The 22,092-nt window shown below is 45.9% G+C and overlaps 1 protein-coding gene across 1 annotated transcript in view; it reads left to right on the plus strand.

The window, feature by feature from the left end:
• The window catches only part of USP10 (ubiquitin specific peptidase 10), a 63,526-nt gene that overhangs the window by 36,045 nt on the left and 5,389 nt on the right, over nt 1-22,092 (plus strand). Inside the window, exons 4-11 of the mRNA XM_055553578.1 lie at nt 2,816-3,862; nt 13,582-13,673; nt 14,170-14,279; nt 14,778-14,833; nt 15,067-15,170; nt 17,525-17,624; nt 18,400-18,577; nt 20,870-21,035. Coding sequence (XP_055409553.1) covers nt 2,816-3,862; nt 13,582-13,673; nt 14,170-14,279; nt 14,778-14,833; nt 15,067-15,170; nt 17,525-17,624; nt 18,400-18,577; nt 20,870-21,035 — 1,853 coding nt within the window. The remainder of the gene's footprint in view (nt 1-2,815; nt 3,863-13,581; nt 13,674-14,169; nt 14,280-14,777; nt 14,834-15,066; nt 15,171-17,524; nt 17,625-18,399; nt 18,578-20,869; nt 21,036-22,092) is intronic.

The raw sequence follows: 22,092 nt of genomic DNA on the forward strand, positions 1-22,092 counted from the left end.
CCTGCTCTGTTGTGTTTATTTCTCCTACAGTGCCAGCCCAGTGTCCGGTAGTCAGTGAATCTGCCTCCCTGTTGAGGCTGAGCTCAGCTGTGGGCGCTCACCAGTTTCTGTGTGCAGCAGCTGCACAGTCCAGTGTCTGCAGTGTCGTAAACCCGCAGGATGGTTTTGGATGAGCGCTTTAGAGGGATTTGTTCCGGCACTTCCCACCACAGCCGGCTCCTCACACTCTAGGTGGGGGCTCCTAACGTGGCCTTTTTAAGTTAGTCCCCAAAGCTGGAAGTAGCCTTGCCCCTCCTTCACTCCCATCCCCTCCCCCATCCGGTTATCCTGCCAGCTCCTCTGACCTCTCTGTAGTTTCTGATCCAGATAGATCTCTTTTTGTGTGTGTTGAGGAGCATTCTATTTTTAAATTTTATTCATTTTTATTTGAAGGATAATTACAATATTGTGTTGGTTTCTGCCATATATCAACACGAACCTCCCTCACACCTCATCCCATCCCACCCCTCTAGGTTGTCACAGGGCCCCGGTTTGAGCTCCCTGAGTCATACAACAAATTCTTGGAAATTTGTAGAGGCTTTATCTCACCCAGCCTCTGCTTCCATCATTCCCATCTTTGATGTCTGTCTTCCTATAGATGTAATCCCCTGAGGCAGGGACCTTGCCTTCCTAATCTCTGTACCCCTCCCCCTTGATGATAAACACTTTGCACATGGCTGAGAGCTCCATGATTATTTACTTGACTCACTATGAACTGATTGGAGGAGTCAGCTGAGGAAGCCCCTTAAGCAGTGGTTCTCAGATGGACGTGGCCATGAGCATCTCGGACCTCAGGACCCCATCCGGGCACCCCAGGCTACTGTCCTGTGAGTGCTGCAGTGCACAGGCTTTGAGAGTGCCGCGTTAGGGTGTGATTGTCGGTTTGAGTGAATTTTCCTTCCCCTAACAAATCCCCTGCCTGACGATCCAAGTGCTCATGAGCTTGCAGGCCTTCCACCACTTTTCCAGCCCGACAGGTTGGGCCTTGTCCTGACTTCTCTGCCCTGGAGTGCAGTGCATGGTGTGTCCACAACCCGTGTTCCTGCATAAGAAAAGGAACCGAACTGTTGTGGGTAGGACTCAGCCTTCCAGGGATGTGGTCAGACTGTCCACAGTCTGGTAAATGTTTTGGTAAGAACTGTAGCATATCAGAATGGTTCCATTAATGTCACATCACATTCTGGAGTGTTGTATGTTACGATAAGATTAATGATTAAGATGTGGAACGCACTGTGTTTGTTGGGAATAACCAAACTCTGCACAGGCTGCATGGTACAGCACATACTAACTTCACTATCACTCCCGATGCACGTCCCAGTCTCTGAACGGCAGCCTCCCTGCTTCACCTACATCCGTCTTGGTCCACAGAGCAGCTCTGCATCCTTGCAGCCTCACTGGATGGAGCTCCCTGGAAGCAAACTGGACAGTTCACTTTTAGGGATAATGGAGAAATATATTTCCTTTGGTGATTGTTTTCAAAATAAGGAAACCATGAAGCAGTGCTCAGGGGCCAGAGGATTGAAATTGTTCTCTCGGTATCTCTGTAGATGGTTAGCTGTAACCATCATCATGTTCTTTTTTCAGGAATGTTTTGCTGTTGGGCTGGTGTATTCTCCCCACTCCCAGGGTGTGTGATATCAAACCAAATGGAGAATTAGAAAACTATTCAGGGCCCTGGCCCCTCTGTGGGCTGTTTTTTCTCCTCTAAAAATACTTCGAAAGTAAAATATATTCAGTTTTCTGAGTAGAATATGATTATTTTGGTACTGTGATTTTTTTTTTTTTTTTGAAATAAACACCTTGAGAAAAAGTGGGCCTCTTGTACTAGACTTGAGAAATCTTCAGTAATGCATGAAAAATAAATAAAAAAATACATATCCTTTCCTAACTTCAAAATGTGTAACTATTTCGTCAATATAAGATGACATTGGTGTTTAGTTTCTATTGAGAAACTCAGTTGATTCTGAAACTCAGCCTAATTTTTGAGATGTGATCTGTGAAAAAAATGTCTATCTTAAATGGATAGAATATGTGGATTGTTGTCAGTGGGGAAGAAGTATTAAAGGATTTCAAGGAGATTTTTAAAGGTTTGCAGTCCTAACTGTATCTTGAGCACCTTCCTTACCCATGGGGTTAATCCAATATGAATTAATTTAGGAGAAGTCACAGGCACTCATGCAAGGCCATTTTGGGGCTTCAGTTCAGGTTGTCAATAGAAGAGTCTGGGAAATGGATAATTTGAAAGAGTGCTTTTGTATAATTCATACTTTTTGAATTATTAAATTGGACAAATTAGAGAAACCATATATACATAATATATATGTATAGAGAGAGCACGAGCAAGCAGTGGTTTTCAAGTCCCCAACTTGGTCATGTTGATTTTTAAAAATTAAGTTTTCCAAAATACATATACCCTAGTCTTAGGTATAAAATAAACTAATAAAATCAGATTGCATTGAGGGACATGTTCAGACAGGCAGAATAGCATTTGTTTCCTATTCAAAGTTTCATTTTAATTTCTACCTTAACTACCGTGAGTGGAAAATGGTTACCAGCTTCTGTGTTTCATATCTCCAAATTAAATATAATTTTGTGGTTATTATTTATTTCAGCAAATTACTTATTTAACACAGAAATTAAATGTTTTAGCTTTGTTAATTACTGGAAGACTTGAAGGTTTTAGTTTCAAAAAGAAATAATTACTGAGACTTTTATAAGTTGTATAGCTGTGTTCTTAACTAGTGGGATATTTACTGATCGTTTTCTTTCTAAACAGGACACGACTATCAGAGAATTGAATTTGGTGTTAATGAAGTAATTGAACCCAGTGACACTTTGCCGAGAACTCCCAACTACAGTATTTCAAGCACATTGAATCCTCAGGCCCCTGAATTTATCCTTAGCTGCACAACTTCCAAAAAGCTCCCCGATGACATTGATAAAGAAGTGAACTACAGCTCCGCCAACTGCCAGTACCCGGGCCCTGCCCTTGCCCTGGATGGCGGCTCTCCTGCCGAGGCGGAAGCTTTAGAGAATGATGGTGTTTCGGGTGGTCTTGGACAAAGGGAGCGTAAAAAGAAGAAAAAACGTCCCCCTGGATATTACAGTTACTTGAAAGACGGTGGCGAGGGTGGACCTTCGGCGGAAGCCCTGGTCAATGGCCACGCCGGCCCAGCAGTCCCCAACAGCGTAGGCACCGAGGACACGGACATGATGGGGGATGTACCCACGGCAGGGACCCCCCGGACTTGGGGCAGCCCTCAGGACGCCACGGACTTTGTCAGCGACGCCGGGCCTGCTGAGGCTTTCCCTGGAGCCCTGGACGGCGAGGCCAGGACTGCAGGGCAGCCTGAGGGCTGCCCCGGGGCTGACTCGGAGGCCTCCTGCCTCCCTGCCGAGGGCGGCAGGGACACCTTGTTGAGGACAGCTGTGGCTCAGCCCTCCGTGGGGACTGATACTACTGAGAACCTTGGAGTCACTAACGGACAAATACTTGAATCCTTGGGTGAGGGCACAGCTGCCAACGGGGTGGAGTTGCACACCGTGGAGAGCTCGGACTCGGACCCCGCCAAGGCCGAGAGCGCCCCACCTCCTGCGGATGCCCCGGCCTCCGCAGCGGGCACTGTGCCTGCCAGTCAGCCCGCCAAGTCGTGGGCTAGTCTTTTTCATGATTCTAAGCCTTCTTCCTCTTCCTTGCCTGTGGTTTCTGTGGAAACTAAGTATTCCCCTCCCGCCACGTCTCCCCTGGTCTCTGAAAAGCAGGCGGAAGTCAAGGAAGGGCTGGTTCCAGTTTCAGAGGATCCTGTAGCCATAAAGATTGCAGGTATAGTTCAAAAGATACAGGTCTGAGGCCAAGATGGGAGCAGACAGTCTGCACTGTTATCCAGAGCGATAGCGGATTACCTATGTGTTCAGACGAATTTCTGAACAATACCTGTGCCTTATGTGTCACTAAGAGTAAAATGACATATGAGCAGAATCGGGTGGGGAGGGATATCTATCTTTTACATTAAGTAGAAAACCCATTTCCGTTACCAGTCATTTGACAGATTACATTTCCACGTCTTGCCTTCTGACTAATTGTGCTCCCTTGTGTGACTAATGGGTAGTCCTGTCTGTGTTCCAGTTATTACGACCTCAGGGTTGTAATCCCTGAGGATTCCACTCACTTAGGAGTTATTTCTTAGGGTATAAGAAAGTACTTTTTTTTTTTTTTAATGCCTATTTTGGATTGAGTAAATGGATTTTGTTCAGTTTTAGCACACCAAGGCCAACTCTTGACTGGAAAAGAAAAACTGCAACAGTTTGGCCTGAAGTTAATATTTCATTTGATATGCTAAGGCTCAAAAAGTAGGGCCAGCTCACAATAAAACTGTAAAGCCTCATGGCTTGTGTTTCTAAAGTTAAGGTGGGAAGTCAGAAGCAGGAACGTGTGTGTTTTTACAATGCCTAAGAAACTGGGGCTGTTCTTCAGGATTCATTATCCAAGGAGTTTACCAGTAGCCAGTACTTCAGGTTCTTACCCCATTGGCCCAGTTAAAATGAACTGTCTTTTTTTTAAGTTTATTGGCCGCACCAGGTGTTAGTCGCTGCCTGAGACTTTTCTAGTTGCGGCGAGCAGGGCTGCTACCTAACTGTGGCGACTGTGCTGCTTATTCCGGTGGCTTCTCGTGGAGCACAGGCTCTACAGTGAGGGCCTGCTGGCTCAGACGGTGAGGCATGTGCCTGCAGTGAGGGAGAGCCAGGCTCGATCCCCGGTTTGGGGCGATCCCCGGTTTGGGGCGATCCCCTGGAGAAGGAAACGGCAACCTGCTCCAGTACTCTTGCCTGGAAAATTCCATGGATGAGGAGCCTGGTAGGCTACAGTCCCTGGGGTCACACAGTTGGACACGACAGAGCAACTTCACTTTCTTCCTTCCTTCCTTTCTTTTAGTTGTGATGTATGAACTTAATTGCCTCGAGGCACGTGGAACCTTCCTGGATCGGGTATCAAACCCGTGTCCCCTGCATTGGCAGGCAGATTCTTAACCACTGGATCACCAGGGAAGTTCTGAATTGTCTTTGTTTAGGCTTTAATGTTTGCTGGTTTAACATTTTGGCATACCTGACAGCATTTGGCACCAAACGATGAGAGTGAAAGCAGTAACGAGATGCAAAGTGTGTACTCTCTTACGAATGGCCAGGATTGCAGCAAAGATAAAGCACATCCTTCTGCTGAGAGTAAGATGACAGCAAGCAATACTAGAACAAGTTTTTAAATAAGCATTTTATAACTTATACAAAATATAATATTTTGAGTAATCTAGGTGTTGGATTTCTCTTTAAATGAGAAGTTAATTGATAGATGCACCAGCATTTTGGACTTTTAAAACGAATAACTTTTAGGTTATTTGGGTGAATTTTTTATTGTAACTTTTTAAAACGTGTTCATTGCAAGGGAAAGCTGTAAGAGTCAGGGGAGAACAGTTACAGCCTTTGTGTAGATCATTAAACGTCATTCTTAACTTGTAGTGGGAGATGCATGGTCTGATGCTTTTAAAAGCGGACATGCTAAGTTTAAAGTCAGAGTGAAAGTGAAAGTCGCTCAGTCGTGTCCGACTCTTTGTGACCCCATGGACTATATAGTCCATGGAATTCTCCAGGCCAGAATACTGGAGTGGGTAGTCGTTCCCTTCTCCAGGGGATCTTCCCAACCCATGGATTGAACCCAGGTCTCCCACATTGCAGGCGGATTCTTTACCAGCTGAGCCACCAGGGAAGCGCTTAAAGTCAGAAGGCACTGTCATGTTTGTATTCCTAAAATTGCTTCACAAAGGGTGGTGGTGGTTTAGTTACTAAGTTGTGTCTGACTCTTTTGTGACCCCATGGACTGTAGCCGGCTAGGCTCTTCTGTCCATGGGATTTCCCAGACAAGAATACTGAAGTTGATTGCTATTTCCTTCTCCATCGGACCTTCCCAACCCAGGGATCAAACGAGGGAGTCCTGCATTGTAGGTGGTCTCCTGCATTGCAGGCAGATGCTTTATTTTTCAGCCACGGGAAGCCCACTTCACAAGGAAAACCTCCATTCCTGGGAAATTTCCTCAATCTATTTAAAAGAAGAAAGAAAATATTCATTTTAAATGTTTTAAAGCATTGTAGTCAAATAACTTTAAATGTGGTTTGATACATAGTTTGCTGTGTATGTTAAAATCTAGTTGACTTGCTAAAATCTGACGATAAACTGCTCTCTAGAACGCTGTGAGGAAATTCCCTGGTGGTCTGGTGGCTAGCACTTTCACTGGGCCAGGACCTAGTTTCAAGTCCTGGTTGGAAAACTTAAGATCCTACAAGTGATTCGGCTCCTCCAAAAGAGAAATGAAATAGAGCGACACTGGGGGCTCTTAGTTATTTGTATTCGTGCAGAGTATTGCTACAGTCTAATCACTTTTGAATTGATGGTCCCCCATTACCTCCCTCCAAGATTTATTTTTTTAACCGTTTTTGATTAAGTCAGTTATAAAAATGTTTTCATTATCTGAGCAAAAGTGTGGTTCCTTTCAAAACGTTTCATTCTTTTGAGCCTGATTATTGAACCTTAGAGGGCTTCCCTGGTGGCTCAGATGGTAAAGCGACTGCCTGCAATGCAGGAGACCCAGGTTCAATCCCTGGGTCGGGAAGATCCTCTGGAGAAGGAAATGGCAATCCACTCCAGTATTCTTGCCTGGAAAATCCCATGGGTGGAGCCTGGTAGGCTACAGTCCATGGGGTCGCAAAGAGTCGAATACGACTGAGGGACTTCACTTCTTCATTGAACCTTAGGAATACAGAATGTAGTTGCTGAAAGTTTTCAGTATTTCTTGAAAAATAATGCAGCGATAGTCGCACTGAGTAACTGTTGGAATCACACTGAGCTTAGGTAAAGTAGATTGTTTAGAATTTTTTTCCCCCTTTGTCATATTCCCCTCCTGAGAGGTTTACCTGATAAAAATGAAAAGGTATATTGAAGTGGTCGTAGGTCAGATCACTGCCACAGACGTAGCTTTAATGGTAGGCCCGCTTACTCTAAGAAGCATTTAACTGTGTGAAATTCTAGCTCCATTGAAAGATCTGTTGATGTTGGCTGCCATAGAATTTGACTTGCATTAACGTCTGAGTGGTTCTGCTGAGAGAGTAATTTTTATGTGTATCATTTTATTTATTAAATTTGGAAAAGAAACAGGAGGGAACGGCAGTTTGAATAAGTTTATTCTCTTTTGAGTTCTTAGAAGGATATCAGTATCCACAGGCCAGTTTTTGACCCCAGGGTCATTTATTTTGGGTGTCCGCATTTCTGGATCATCTGTCTGCCCTGTCATTATGTCTGTGCTTAATGAATGCCAGGTAGTTTTGTATAACCACAAATGAAATGGAACTCAGATCAACTGTAAACAGAAAGTAATAGTCATACACAGCATTTTGGAGTGAAATATAGCCAGATTTCAGTTACTCACAGTCTGTTTATCCATTACTGCATTGCATTCTGCTTTTACGTTCTTTGGTGGCAAGGCCGTCTTCATGGTGTCATTTGTCAACATTTTGTTCCTTTCTCCATTTTTCTTAAGTGTAAACTCTGATTTAAGCAGGAAACGGAAGGGAAAAGCAGTTCCCCAGCCTGGTGGGAAGCATGGACCTGCACAGGAGGCCTGCAGAGGCTTGGGGAGGCTTCCATGTTTCAGGAAGTGGTTTATGTCAGTCTGAGAGGGAGTATATGCCATCTTTCAGTAGGAATAACTGAGTCAGGAGATGAACAGAAGGAACCTGAAAATCTTAATTCTTATAGCTTGTATTGAAACTAAGTGCAAAACCTGAGGCACACACCCATGTTGAGAGTAAGTGTGACAGAAAAAAGCAGAGGGGACAGCCTCAGCTGGTGCTCCCTCCAGAGCCTGGAATGGAACATACCCTGCTGAGTGATGAACATTAAAATCTTCCTGGGCTTTTACTGGGGATCACTTGTACTCTCCCAAACCTGAATTGTATCAAATGCTTTCAGGTCACACACACAGTTATTTTGTTCTTTATGTTTTGCTTTCAAAACTGTGCACCAGTGTATTCTGTTTTAAAGGTGTGTAAATAATGGTGGCAAGGAGCGAGACCAGGCCAAATGCCCAAATAGGAGCAAGAATTCTAGTCTCAGAGAACTATGTAAACTGAGGTCTTAGACCGCTGAAAAACATTCTCTTCTGCGGGGTATTGAGGCTCTAGTCATGCCATTTATTATGAATTTTAGTAAAACACACTTAATAGATGATTTTACACTGTTTTGGACCTAAAAAACTGTCGCTGGAGAGAGCAATAAAATCACTACAAATTGGATCTGCTCAGAAAAATGAATTCCTGGATCTGTATTTATTTTAAGCAATATACCCCAATTGAGCTTTGCTTTGGTGGTTTATAAATCATATCTATATTTCTCCTGTCCTTGGGAAATACTTTCTCCCATGTTTTTCATTCTCTTCACATTCTCCCAAGTAGTCCAGGCAGTGACCATGCAGCAGGCTCTGAGTGGAGGAGGTCCACCACCTGTGTGCAGACTCACGTGGGTTGAGAGTTCAGTTCACATCTGACTTGACAGGTGTATGTCCTTGCAGGTATTTCTGTTCTGTATCCTTTATAGACCTCCCTAAATGGGACTCCCTTTCCCACCATGAGAAAATGTAAGTTGATTTGTCGCCAGTGGGTAATGGCACATTCTGATCACTTCACTGTCCTCCACCTGATTAGATAACCAGGATAGTGTGTGTTCTTCCACAGTGATGTAATGAGGAAGAAAACACTTGGAGGATGTTTTAAACAGTTAGGAAGATGACAGAAAGGCAGGTCAACAGCAGCAGAATGTCAACGACAAGCCAACTGTTGAGCCTTCAGAATCAGTGAAAGTTCTGTGCCTTGCATTTTCATGGATTTTAAATGGTAATATGACCTCTAGGTGCTGACTTTAGGAAAACAAAATTTGATGCATAAAATATGTAAGAATAATCATGGCTTGTGAACTTATACGTTTGACAGTGTTAGTATTACCATTTGAGTTTATAAATCATTTCACTTGAGTGATTTGTGGTAAGGTATGTGGTTTACTATATACGTCTTGAATTGTAAGAAAGGCTCTTAACCACTCAATGTTTTTGCCTATCAGCAGATTTCATAAGGTTGAACTTTAATTCAGCCATTTACTGTTTGAGCTGTTACAGCGGTGGAAATAACGGTTTCCGTTTTGTATCTTCTGTGTGGTATGGAGTCAGTGCTGGCATTTTATGCCATTCCTGTAACACCATTCCTCCGCAGACCTGCCAACTCCTGTGGAAAAGATGGCTTGAAGAGAGCACCCTCCTCAAGTTACTGTCTAAACAGATCCAAGTAGTAAATTATACCAACAACGATGGATTGAAGAGAAGGCTTTTCAGGGGGGAACTTGTTACTATAGTCAACTTCTGATAATTTGCCCTGAAAGAAGGTAAAATAGATAACCAACAGTGATGACTTGGGACCATAAGTCAGATTTAAAGTTTCAACCCCAGGAAATACCCTGCTCTCTCTCTCTGGCTGCCCTTCCTTGTTTTGATTTTTTTTGACCTCCATAATTACAGTGCTTATTGGACTTGAGCAAAATAGTAAACGGAAACGGTGATGTTGTTATAAAAGGAACTTAATTAAATAGTGGTTATACCAAAAAATTGAAAGCGATATTCATACCGGCTTGTCTGTAAATCGTGAATATTGGCTTCTGGATTAGAGCAGTGACACGCATTCATTTTAGGAGGATTCACTAAACAGGACAGTGACTGTTAGGGTTAGCCTTGTCTTGGCGCCTGTGCTGTTCGGGCCGAGGAGAGGAGCAGCACACGGCGGGCTCTGTCGGGTGTTAGCCTCTGGATCAGTGTGTGGCCGTTGAAGTTGTTCCGAGGGAGAAACGCTCAGTGCACAGTGTGTTATAAAACTGAACATTAAGAGGAAAATCTTAGACAGTAAGATATTTAATCTTAATTTTTTCTACAACCTTTCTTTCCTTTCAAAATGTGACTTTGTTAATGCACACACTCACAAAATAGTCAAAACTTAACTTTAAGGAATCGAAGCAAACATTTCCATTTGAAGAACTGAAAAGTGTTGGTCCTCCCAGACTTCATCCTTTAGTCCCCTTCCTTCTCTCTCACTTGTTTGAGCTCTTTATTTTCTGAGCAGGATTAGGACCCTCTATGAGGAGCTGACCGAGTGAGACATCATCCAGACCCTCACCATTTCCCTGCAGGGGCCGCGCTGTCTGCCCCAGGTTACAGAGTAAATGAAGTGGTGGAATTGGGGGGCAGACCCTTGTTTCCTGCTTGTCTTCCTGGATTCTTGCCCTTAGTCCACTTCTCTGTTGGAATTCCCACTCCTGCAGGGTTTCAAGGCTTCCCAGGTGGCTCAATGGTAAAGAATCTACCTGCAGTTGCAGGAGCCACAGGAGACATGGGTTTGATCCCTGGATTGGGAAGATTCCCTTGAGGAGGAAATGGCAACCCACTCCACCATTTTTACCTGGAAAACGGTCAGAAGAGTCTGGTGGGCTACAGTCCAGGGGGGTCACAAAGAGTCAGGCGTGACTGAGTGACTAACACTTTTCACTTCAACTCCACAGGTCATTCCACACAAACTTGTATGGAGTCATTTGCCATAATCCATAGCTATTGGTCTCCAGCTTACTTCATCCCATGTGGCTGGGGAACACTGTGTGCTATCCGTGGTCTAGGTCAGCGAGTCACGATCGGCCTTGCCTTGAGGACTCGCCGAGGAACACGATAGGAGAGGAACAGCTGGAGGCTCTTAGCAGAGAGAGAAGCAGGGGGAAGGAGGCGAGGAGACCTGATGGAGCCAATATGTGTCTGCTTGGAAGTTCTGTTCAGTCAAGTAGTTGCGTCTGACTGCAACCCCTTAGTTCTATTAACCTGCAGTTACTGAACAAACCCACTAGGTGATGCTAAGAGACTTAGCATTGGGGAAGAAAGAGTGAACCTTTTTTTTTTCTGTTGTTTTTTTTTTTTTTTTTCTAACCTGCCTGCTCCTTAAAGTAAGCAACCCTGGGATTGGTTCAGGGGAAGGGTTGATGTAGAACTAAAGGTTCTGTCCAATCAGCACATGCCATTGTCTAGACAAATGTTGGAAAGGAATCAGCTAGTAGTCCATTTTAAATTGGCTGTGTTCACAGATTCCATAGGGCTGGGATGTTTCCACCTGCAGGTGTTCAGATTATTCTGTGCATGTAGCTCAGTGAAAAACATGAGAGGAGAGGCGTTTTCCAGCCGAGAGCAGTTAGTTCCTGACACTTTTGCACCTGCTTCCCCTTTGAGAGTGGACTTGGCCTTGTCATAAATGATTATTTTTTAACCCGACAAAATACACATCCAAAGCACTTTTGACCATCTGTAAATGTATTTTTGAGGCCGGTAAAACAGTTGTGTGGAAGAGAAGTTTCAGATAAGGTCTTGCATGCATGTCCCCTGTCATTTGCTTTCTGTTTCCTTCAGTGTCTGTATTGAATGGGAATTGATGCTGTCAAGCCTCTTCCCCTCATAGCCCACCCCCACCTTGGGACACTTTGCTTCCAGCATCATCAGGGAAGTTGATACTGCTATTCATGTCCCCTCCCCACCGCCCCCGTACACCATGATGAGTCTTGCCTTCCCCTCCCTCCTGCCATCCCGGGATCTCCTGGGCCCCTGCTGTGCCTGTGTGTGTTTCCTCTCGGTGGAGGGCACCACACTCCGCTGGAGAGATTTCTTCTGGTGCCATTTGCTGTCACACGCCTCTTGTCTCCCTCCTCAGCCAGGCTTCCTGCCCCCAGTGCCCTCCACTCTCGCTTTCCCCTCCTGAGGCCCTCCAACTTCCGTCTGCCTCCACTGCTGAGTCCAGCTGCCCTGTCTTCCTCGATCACCGTGACGGTTTCTCCTCAGCCTGTCACTTGGGACGGGGGTGGTCCAGGGGCTCCATTCCCTACCCATTGCTCTCAGGATGTACAGCCCTGAGCTGCAGGGTCCCGTGTGTGAGTGAGTGGGGATGTGTCACTGGCTGGTCTGTGAGAGTCAGTGTACTGTTCAATGGTGTCATCCGGGCACCCTTATTCGAGCCTCTGAAACTCTCAAACTGAGCCCCTCATCTCGTCATGGTCCCCCAGAGCCAGCAAAGAACCTGCTTGTCTCTGCGCACGTCTCCTCTGGGTGCAAGGCAGCCCGCTTAGCTAGAGACGTTTTCAAATTTCTGGTGCTGTTTGCTCTCGCACGCCCTGGCCACCCCTGGTTTCTCCAGTCCGTGGATCGGGTGGCACGTCCCCTCCCCTGCCCACCCCCACCCTCACCCCGCCGCAGAGCCCGTACTGTGTCGTCCCTCCCCGCCTGGTCTGCAGGCTCTGACGTGGCAGGGCCACCTCTCCGTTGTCTCTGGGCCTGCAGGTCCTGGTGCCCAGGCAAGGCTTAACCAGCAGCAGCATGGCATTTATCAGAGGTCCTTGTGTTCAGAAGTTGGTTTTGAGTTTTATGACTGTGCCCCATATGGAGAGCAGGGGTGAGGGGAGAGGACCTTGGCAAACTTAGTCTTAACTGAACAGATTTCATGCCCTCTCTTTTGAGTTGGTCATGTTTCACTTTTTAATAAATGGGAAAATTATTCTCTATGCTTTCTCAATTAGAGGACAGAGGGCATTTTATCCTCACAGGAGAGAGGGAGGAAGTGGGTGTGTTTGACATTAGAACCTTGCGAATTAATTTCTTCAATTAATGCTTAAGTCTGGGACCTGCCAGTGCAGCTGTGTGTTTAGAAAAGAAAGGCTTCTTTTGTTCTGAGTGTTGCCTTGGGGTGGGTGCCGATACAAATTCGTGCTCCCTTGTTACTGTTACAAGTCACTGGAGGCAGTGTGGCTGCAGGTTATGAATTTTGGGTACTGACTGCACCTCCTGGCTCCTGTGAGGTCACAGCCAGGCGAGTTAACCTGGAGCCTCGGTTTCCTTTTGTTGAAAGGGGGTGGTAGCGCTACCCTGGGATCTCTGAGTATTAAGCACAGTGAGTTAACACTGTGAGCTGGAATGCACTTACCGAGAATAACTGTGGCTGTCACTGTTAAAGGATTTGTAATGGGACACGGGGGACCTTGTTATAAAGCATTTCTATTAAAAGCATAAAACATTCTTTTATTGCTATTTTAAGACCGGGGAAAAGCGATGTCAAAGATGAATCCGAGGATAACAAAGCTTGCTCCAAGTCTGTTCCCTAATACTGTTAATACTGTTTTTTAAGCCTTTTCTGTTTCTCATTAAAACAGTTCTTGTGCTTCCTAGTTGATAAATGTCAGTGTTCAGGGAGGGGGGGCAGAATACCTTTGAAAATCCTAATCATTCAATAATTACATGATAATGAGCTGAACGAAGCTTTGAAGGAGCCTGCCTTCCCTATGGGTGTGACTGTGCTCTGGAGTAGGCAGTCAGCTCCCAGAGCAGAGCACAATTGCTCCTGAGACGCTGTTAACACCTTCACTGTGCTCCCATCTTTCAGAGTTACTGGAGAATGTCACCCTGATTCATAAACCGGTGTCATTGCAACCCCGCGGGCTGATCAACAAAGGAAACTGGTGCTACATCAATGCTGTATCCTTCTCAGATGCTGTCCCCAAGGCTGGCTTTCTGCAGCATCCTCTTCCCAGGGCACGTTTGACTTAGTTCAGCTTCTGTGGGGCGTCCATCCCATGTTTTGAATCCAAAACTTTGGTTCCTTATTAACTGGGTTATTTCTGACCACCCCCCCCCCCCCAAAAAAAAGATGATGACTGTCAAAATCAAGCAAGTTTAGTTCTCTAAAATGGTCCTGAAAAAAAAAAGGGTGGGGGTTCCTGAATAGTAGGGTAGAGTGACCACTTAAACTGGAAATGTGCTAATTGACTTAATCTGGGTTAAGTCAAGGTCTTCTTTATAAATTCCTTGGATATCACAAGGCAGTTATCTCAGGCATTATTTGCTTTGGTTCCTTGTGTGTTTACATATTTCAGTTGTTCAGTGTTCTTGGCTTATTTAGTTTTATATGCTCTTTCCACACTCTGGAGCATCAGTTTAGTTTCCTTTACGCTTCCTCACTGCTGTTGTGTAGACACTGCAAGCCTTGGTGGCTTGCCCGCCGATGTATCACCTGATGAAGTTCATTCCTCTGTATTCGAAAGTGCAAAGGCCTTGTACGTCCACACCCATGATAGACAGCTTGTAAGTAAGCCGCTGAGAGCGGGTCAAGGAGTGGACTCCCCCCTCTGATAATTAGATTTAGATAGCAAAAGTTTTTGATTTCCTATAAACCAATCCTGTTCTTTTTTTTTTTTTTTTTTAATTTACTGTTCATGATTTTGTATGGAAGTTAACCAGAAATGCAATTGTAACATCGTTTTATCTGTGTTCTTTAGTGTCAGTTGAATAAATTTTAATGTTTAGTAATTTGTATCACTTAAAAAAGATTTAAGAACTCACTAGCCTTTGCAGCATTGGTTACCTAAAGTTTGCTATCTTCATACAAGCTAATACTCTACTTAACCATCAGGTCTCTTTAGTGATAGTATGTCTTTTTTGAAAAATGTGCTGACTAAATTCATTGATGTCTTCTATTTTTGCTTTATATATCTAAACTGTCGTTATTTACACAATATAAATTATGACATTGATGTTGATGTTGAAAAAAAGTATACTAAACATTTTCTCCCCCATGTTTAGTGTTCGGCTAATGAATGAGTTTACTAATATGCCAGTACCTCCAAAACCCAGACAAGGTGAGTGGAAACAAGGGCTTCTTATACCATTACATATGGGGAACTATGAAGTCAGATGACTGAGACTGAGAAATTCAGTCTTGCTGGGAAAACAATGTCTTTTTACACGCAGGTTGGTACACCTATGCTCTTCTTAAGTTTGGGTGGCAGTGGGGGGAATTTTGGTGATCGTGCTTTTTGTCATTTCAAGACTTCATTGGGTTGTGAAAATTTGTGTCCTGTTTCTGTTGCAGCTCTTGGGGATAAAATCGTGAGGGATATCCGCCCCGGAGCTGCCTTCGAACCCACGTATATTTATAGACTCCTGACAGTGATCAAGTCGAGCCTGTCTGAGAAGGTGGGAACTGACGTTCCATAGCGGGCGTGAAGCTCGTGCCACACCCGTTGTGTGTTCGCTGCTTGCCCTCTGCTTTCAAGTGTGCGATGAAGCGGGGTTCCGTGGATCTGGGCTTGCTCTGGAGGCAGTTGCTAGGATGGGTTAGAATATGGAATGACAGTCATGGGGGTCAGACAACTTGTGTATCGTTTACTATGACCACTACTGCTGTGTGTTCGTTCCATAGATTAACTTACTTCCCCCTGTGAAGGTAGGTAGTGTGATAATTGTTTGCTTGTTACATTTGAGGAAAGTAAAGTCACTGTCCAGGGTCCCAGCTAGGAAGTGGTGGAGTCTGGCAACCTAGCCAGCTCCTTGCCCTCTGAGGGACTGCCTTGCCGCTGCGGGGCCGGGGGCCCTGAGCCACGCCAGCATTCGGGAGGGCTGCCATCTTCCTCGTGCTCCTGCTGTAGCAGCTCCTGGGCCTGTGACTCTGACGACCTACAATTTTAATCATACACTGTACTGCTGAAGGCATGGGGCTCAAGGCCCTGGAGGTCTTGTCCAGGGCCCTGACACATGGCCTTGAAAGGAAATCGGAGCACCCATAGCACAGTGAACTGGAGCATTTCTTTCCTCCCTGATAGAGTTTGTGATAAGTCAAGATGAGCAATGAAATGATGGTCAGGGAAATGCTTTAGGAAACAGTGAAGGAAATTCTGTTAAGACTGAGTGAAGTAATATTGTTTGAAACCCTGTGGTTTCTAAGAAGAGTAGATACTCTGGGCAGTCCAGCAGGACACCACCAGGGGCTCTTCGGTGCTCTCAGCGGAGCCTTGAATGTTAGGTTCGGAATTTAGGGATGTTTCTGTGTTGGAAACGTACACATGGAGTCAGTGTGCCCTCTGCTCTCAAGGAGCTCATCTTCCGGTAAGGGAGTTAGATCGATAATTTAAGAAAACAGGCAAGACAAGCTCTAAGGTAGATGCGTGTCCAGATGCTTTAGAAGCCATAGGATGCCAGGGAGCAGAGGTAAAGCCGGGGGCTTCCCGTCGCTGAGCAGCGCTGCGATCCTGTGGCTGTTACATCACTGTTGGCTTGTTGGGGTCCCTGTGACCCCTCTCAGGGTTGGTGCTTAGCTGGAAGATCTCACAGGACTCTGGAGCTGGTCCTTCAGTGGGTTCAGCAGAGCCTGAGGACTCGGGCAGTGTCTGCAGGAACTCTTGAGACTCCCGTTTGGGTGTAGCCACACAGTCCTCACTTAGGTCCTCCCACGCCACACTGGGACAGCGTGTGGGATGTGGTCCACCCTGGACGCCCCTTGGAGTCTCAGTGTTCAGGGATTGTGTTAGAGGCCAGTCACATAGGCACTGGCTGCCTTGCACAGACCGAAATTCCAGACTCCCAGAAGGAAAGCCAGCACTCAGGAGAAACCACGCTGTGCACGATTTGGGCACGTTCCCTTCCTAGTTCCTGGAATGGTGGGAGCCCTCCCGAAACCCAAGTTCCCAGATGCCAGCTGAGGCCCAGCCCAGCTAGCAGCCCTTTCCCAGCATTGTTAGCTCTTCTCTGTGTCTTGGGCTGTGCCAGCCTCTGCCGTTTCCCACAGACACACACCAGAAGCCCCCGTCCACAGCTCCAGTTACATGAGAGTAAGCAGATCTGCTCAGAGACCGCAAGCAGAAGAGCTTGCAGATCCCTGAAACACACACATGGTTATGCTCCAAAGAGTGAAGTGTGAAGCGATCATGATAAATTACATAATCAGATGAAACCATGTGAGATGATGATACCTCATCTCACGTCTCTGTATGACGGTCTTGTGTGATTCATCTACCAGTGAAATACTGATGTGTGAAACAGGCAGCTGAGTCTTTAAATGAGTAGTTTTTCACATAAAACATCTCTTCTACCTTGGTTGCCCATTGTCAAAAATGGAAGGAGACATACAGGGGCTGTTAATTTTACAGCTTACAGTTAGAGTGTGCATGGTGACCCCTGGGGTTGTGCAGTGGGGTGGCCTAGACATTGAGTTCATGTTTTTATTTCATTTTAATAAAAAAGAAACTTTTAAAATAACTTATCATGAAGGTAGTATCTATTGTAGGAAATTTCGGAAGTACAGAAAAGCAAAAATGAAAAAAACAAAACACCCTTTTTATTGCTTAGAGATAAATGTTTAATCTCCCTCCCTCTCCTCTTCTTCACCATCTTGATTGTCAAGAAAAAATCCATATGGTTTTGGGGAAACTCTTTATGTTAAATCTTATTGAACATTCAGGAGAAGGCTAGTTTGTATATGCAGATAATATACTCTGTGCAGGCCTTGGAGAGTAATCTGTTAAAATTAACATGATCCTATTTGACCTTCTCAGGGTCGACAAGAAGATGCCGAAGAGTACTTAGGCTTCATTCTAAATGGACTCCATGAGGAAATGCTGAACCTAAAGAAACTTCTCTCGCCAAATAATGATAGTAGGTTTCAGTGTGTTTACTACAGAAGTGTGTAGAACATTTTTTTAAGAATCTTTCTTAAACAGATGCTATATATAATCTTCATATAATAAGTTGCCTTCCCCACAACAGTCATTCACTCTTCAAGAATCACTTGTTTACTCATTAAGGTAACTAATTACTTTTACATTGCTTATTATGTACCACTGAGAATGTTATATTTTGTATATTCAAGAATTTGTCCAGAACCTTTGCTTTTTCCCCTACAACTTGTAATTGAGAAAATGATGAAGCATGGAGAAAAGCTGAAAGAATAGTTTGGTGATCACCTGTATGACTGGTGGAGTCTGCAGTGGTTACCACACTGTCCTTACTAATCTGTGTCTATCCCCATTGCCCCACCAGAGGAGTTTTTCCCCTGAAAGTGATTCAAAATCAAGTTACAGATGGTGGTTTAGTTCACTTCTGGTAAAGCACGCATCCCCTGAGGTAGGGGTGACTTTCCTGGTACCCTGAGTCCCCTTGCAAGTGAAGGAGCCTGACTGCGATAACGAGGCAGAGTGTGCTTCCCCATCCATGTGCGTGCCCCAGGTGTCCCCTGGTGTCATCCATCCCTGGCCAGACCAGCAGCACACGGAGGCATCATACCATTGCATTTGTCCCCAGTGTCCCACCCTGAGTTCACGCTCACGCTGCAGTTGACAGATCTGTGTAGGTGGCTCATGTAGAACCTTATTTTATTTTTGTTCTTTGTGTAAATGTGTATAGTAGCCTAAGCAGATGGTCTGCTTTTCAGAACTTACTATTTCCAATGGACCCAAAAGCCACTCAGTGAATGAAGATGAGCAGGAAGAACCAGGAGAAGGAAGTGAGGACGAATGGGAGCAAGTGGGTCCCCGAAACAAGACCTCAGTCACTCGCCAGGCGGACTTTGTTCAGACCCCCATCACTGGCATTTTTGGTGGACACATCAGGTTTTACGCTTTTCTTTTTCAAAAGTACTTGTTTATTTGGCTGAGCTGGGTCTTATTTGTGGCATGTAGGAACTTCCATCTTTAGTAGCAGCATGTGGGATCTAGTCCCTGACCAACGACCAAACCCAGGCTCCCCGCATTGGGAGTGTGGAGTTTTAGCCACTGGACCGCTGCGGAAATCCCGGTTTTATGCTTTTTCTGGAATAATTTAGCGTTTGCATTTTTTTAGGGTTTTGCCATTTTGCTGGAGGGGGTGCTGTAAGATTTGTCCTAAGAAACTTTGGACGGGATGCTTTGCCTCTGCACTGTGTGCCTGCTCTGGTCTTGGGCCTCCTGACACCTTGCTGGCCCCACAGGACCCATGGTGGCACTCCTGCAGAAGGCACCACCCCACCGGTCTGCCAGTGGCTCCTAGCCCCCGGCCCCCTCAACCCTGAACACACTTGACATTCCCTCCATTAGCTGCTCACAGCCTGGAAGGAAGAGAAAGACAAGTTAATGGAAATACATGTTTTGTTAAGACATTCGTGTATCTGATTGGAGGGGTTTTAGGCCCTGGAGCCAGCTGAGCTGGGAAGTTGAGGGAGAAGCTTTTTATGTTGAGGAAGACGGGTGGCACCTCCTTGCCACAGCGCCCTCAGGCCAACTGCCCTTTGCTCATTCACGAAGTCCTAGAAGGAAAGTTTTTGCTTATTCAGTTACGTTGGAGCTGTTCAGTACCATGTGATGTGGAGTTCAGTAGAACTTGCGCTGACTCCAAGGATCTCCTTGCTCCTCCAGAGTCCTCAGGGACCCCATTCCAGTTCAGTCGTCTTCTGAAGGCCCTAGCTTCGCCTTCAGGAGTATGTTTTTTTTTTTTTAAAGTGAGGCTCTTAGCTTTCTGTTGTCCTAAATCAAGGAGTAATGCCCTTTTCAAGGCACTGGGGAAGTTCGGTCCGTCTGCTAAAACAGCTTAGGTCAAGTGCCTTTTAGCAGGCTGATGAGAACCTCATCAGCTGACGATCAGGCCTCCCGGGCTGGTCTCTCGACCTTGAACATGTGGTTCCTGTGCCCTCACTGTGGACTGGACTCTGCAGGCCCCTTCCTGTTTTGGAGTCTGTTGTGTCAGTCTCCAAATGAAAGGTTTTCTCCTAAAATCCACCCCCTTCTGGGAGCTTTTCAGTTTCCCAAGGAGACCAGCACCTTTCTCCACCTTTCCCAGCCTCTTGATAGAGTCCAGGCCTGTATCGCTTTGGGACCAAGGGAACAGCCGCTGCTCTCCGGGCTGCCTCCTCACGGGGGCCTAAAGGTGCTGCCGTGCTGTGTGTCGGGGAAGCAGCGAGAGAGAAGAAAACCGTGGCAGGAAGCTGCTGACTTGCCCTTCACAGCAGTTCCTCATGAAGTCTAACCACCGTCCACCCCTTAATTTCTGTGTAAACTAGGGAACTTGTGCTGCAGAGTCAGAGTTCCGTGTTGAGCTCCTTGCTGAGGCTCGATGAGACATGGTCTCAGCACACACTTTTACTCAAAAAAACTTAGACAAAGGAAAATGAAATGGAAAACCAGCTAAGGAAGCAAGGCTGAGCTGCGGCTGCCTCCCTGTCACACACACCCTGCTCTCCTTCCTTTGTGGAGTCGTTTTCAGGGGCGAATGCTACCCAAGACATTCTGTGTACCTTGGAGTTCACTCATTAAAACAGCCTGTGGGGACTTCTTGCCTGCTGGTGCAGTGGATAAGAATCCGCCTGCCAATGCAGGGATATCAGTTCAGTCCATAATCTGGGAAGATTCCACATGTCACAGAGCAACTAAGCCCGAGTGCCATGCCTCTGAGCCTACGCTCTAGAGCCCGTGCTCAGTAAAGAAGAGTAGCCCCTGCTTGCTACAACTAGAGAAAGCCCGCACAGAGCAGCAAAGACCCAGCACAGCCAAAAATAATAGAAATTTAAAAATCAATCAATAAAACAGCCTGCGAGACTTTGAGAGGATACAAAGAGAGCCAGCGTTTTGACTGTGGAAAGATCGTCACCTTTGCTAACTGGTGCATTAAATAAAGTGGAGAAGGCCTTTGGAAGCCTTCCAAATTTCCACCTGGTGGATTGAGTTGCTAGAAATTCTTTCGAGGTGGTATTGAGCAGAGTTATATTAAAATTCAGCATAGTTTTGGCATTTCTGTCCTCTCCTGTCACGTGACAGAGATGCTGGAAAATCTTGCTTTTGGCGCCATAATCTCGTTTGTTTTTCCTGTCCTGCTGCATAATCCTGGGGAGCGGGAAGGTGGGCTCTTAGGTGCGCTGTGCTCTCCACCCCCAGGTCTGTGGTTTACCAGCAGAGTTCAAAAGAGTCTGCCACCCTGCAGCCGTTCTTCACCCTGCAGCTGGACATCCAGTCCGACAAGATACGCACCGTGCAGGACGCGCTGGAGAGCCTGGTGGCCAGAGAGTCTGTCCAGGGTTACACCACCAAAACCAAACAAGAGGTATGATCGCTGTCTGGGACGTTTGTCCTGGGGCTGTCCGTGGGGCGATGGGGGGAGCGCGGATCTGGAATGAGGAAAAGCGGGTTTCACCTCTGCTCCTCAGATCAGCTGTTTAACATGTTTTGGACTGAAAGCTTCTACATGTGAGAATGAAATGGCTGAAACATCATGGTCTCTGGTGCTGGCTGTGGAACTGTAGTCAGGTTTTTATTCGTTCACCATTCGTGTAGTGTGTGAGACACTCGACTCTAGATGCTCCATGGGAATGTAGAGATGGCGGGGCCATTTCCACCCTTGGGATCTCTGTCTGAATGGAAGGACAGGAGAGAAGGCATCTGGAAACCAAAAAAAGCTGGGGCGGTGGCCACTAGGCTTGCTTCCCCAAAGCCTGACCCCCGTCACACACCTTCAGCCAGACAGGTGGGCACTTCTCCGGAGGTTTGCTGGGTGTTTTTTCTGTGCTGCTATCTTTTGGATTGTGACTTGAACAAGTAATTTCTACCGAAACTATTCTCCATAGAAACATAGGAAGCATCAACACGTTTGAAATTACAGAGAACAGTACATAAAGAGGTTAAATTTGCTTCTGAAGATCCATTTTAATAAGAAGCAGCATTCAGTAGACTTTTAAGAGTGCTTAAGGGGTATTTCCGGAGAAGGCAATGGCAACCCACTCCAGTACTCTTGCCTGGAGAATCCCATGGATGGAGGAGCCTGGTAGGCTGCAGTCCATGGGGTCACTAGGAGTCGGACATGACTGAGTGACTTCACTTTTACTTTTCACTTTCATGCATTGGAGAAGGAAATGGCAACCCACTCCAGTGTTCTTGCCTGGAGAATCCCGGGGACGGGGGAGCCTGGTGGGCTGCCGTCTATGGGGTCGCAGAGTCGGACATGACTGAAGCGACTTGGCAACAGCAAGGGGCATTTCAAATGGATAAAACTGGAACTGTTATAAAACCAGTGGTTAGACCAAACAGCTTTAAGGTCATTTAAAGCATCTAATGCAAGAAACACATTGGCCTCAGCTTTCTCTGTATTGTGAGAATTACTAAAA

Source organism: Bubalus kerabau, chromosome 17, assembly GCF_029407905.1.
Source record: "Bubalus kerabau isolate K-KA32 ecotype Philippines breed swamp buffalo chromosome 17, PCC_UOA_SB_1v2, whole genome shotgun sequence".
Taxonomy (NCBI): Eukaryota; Metazoa; Chordata; class Mammalia; order Artiodactyla; family Bovidae; genus Bubalus; species Bubalus kerabau.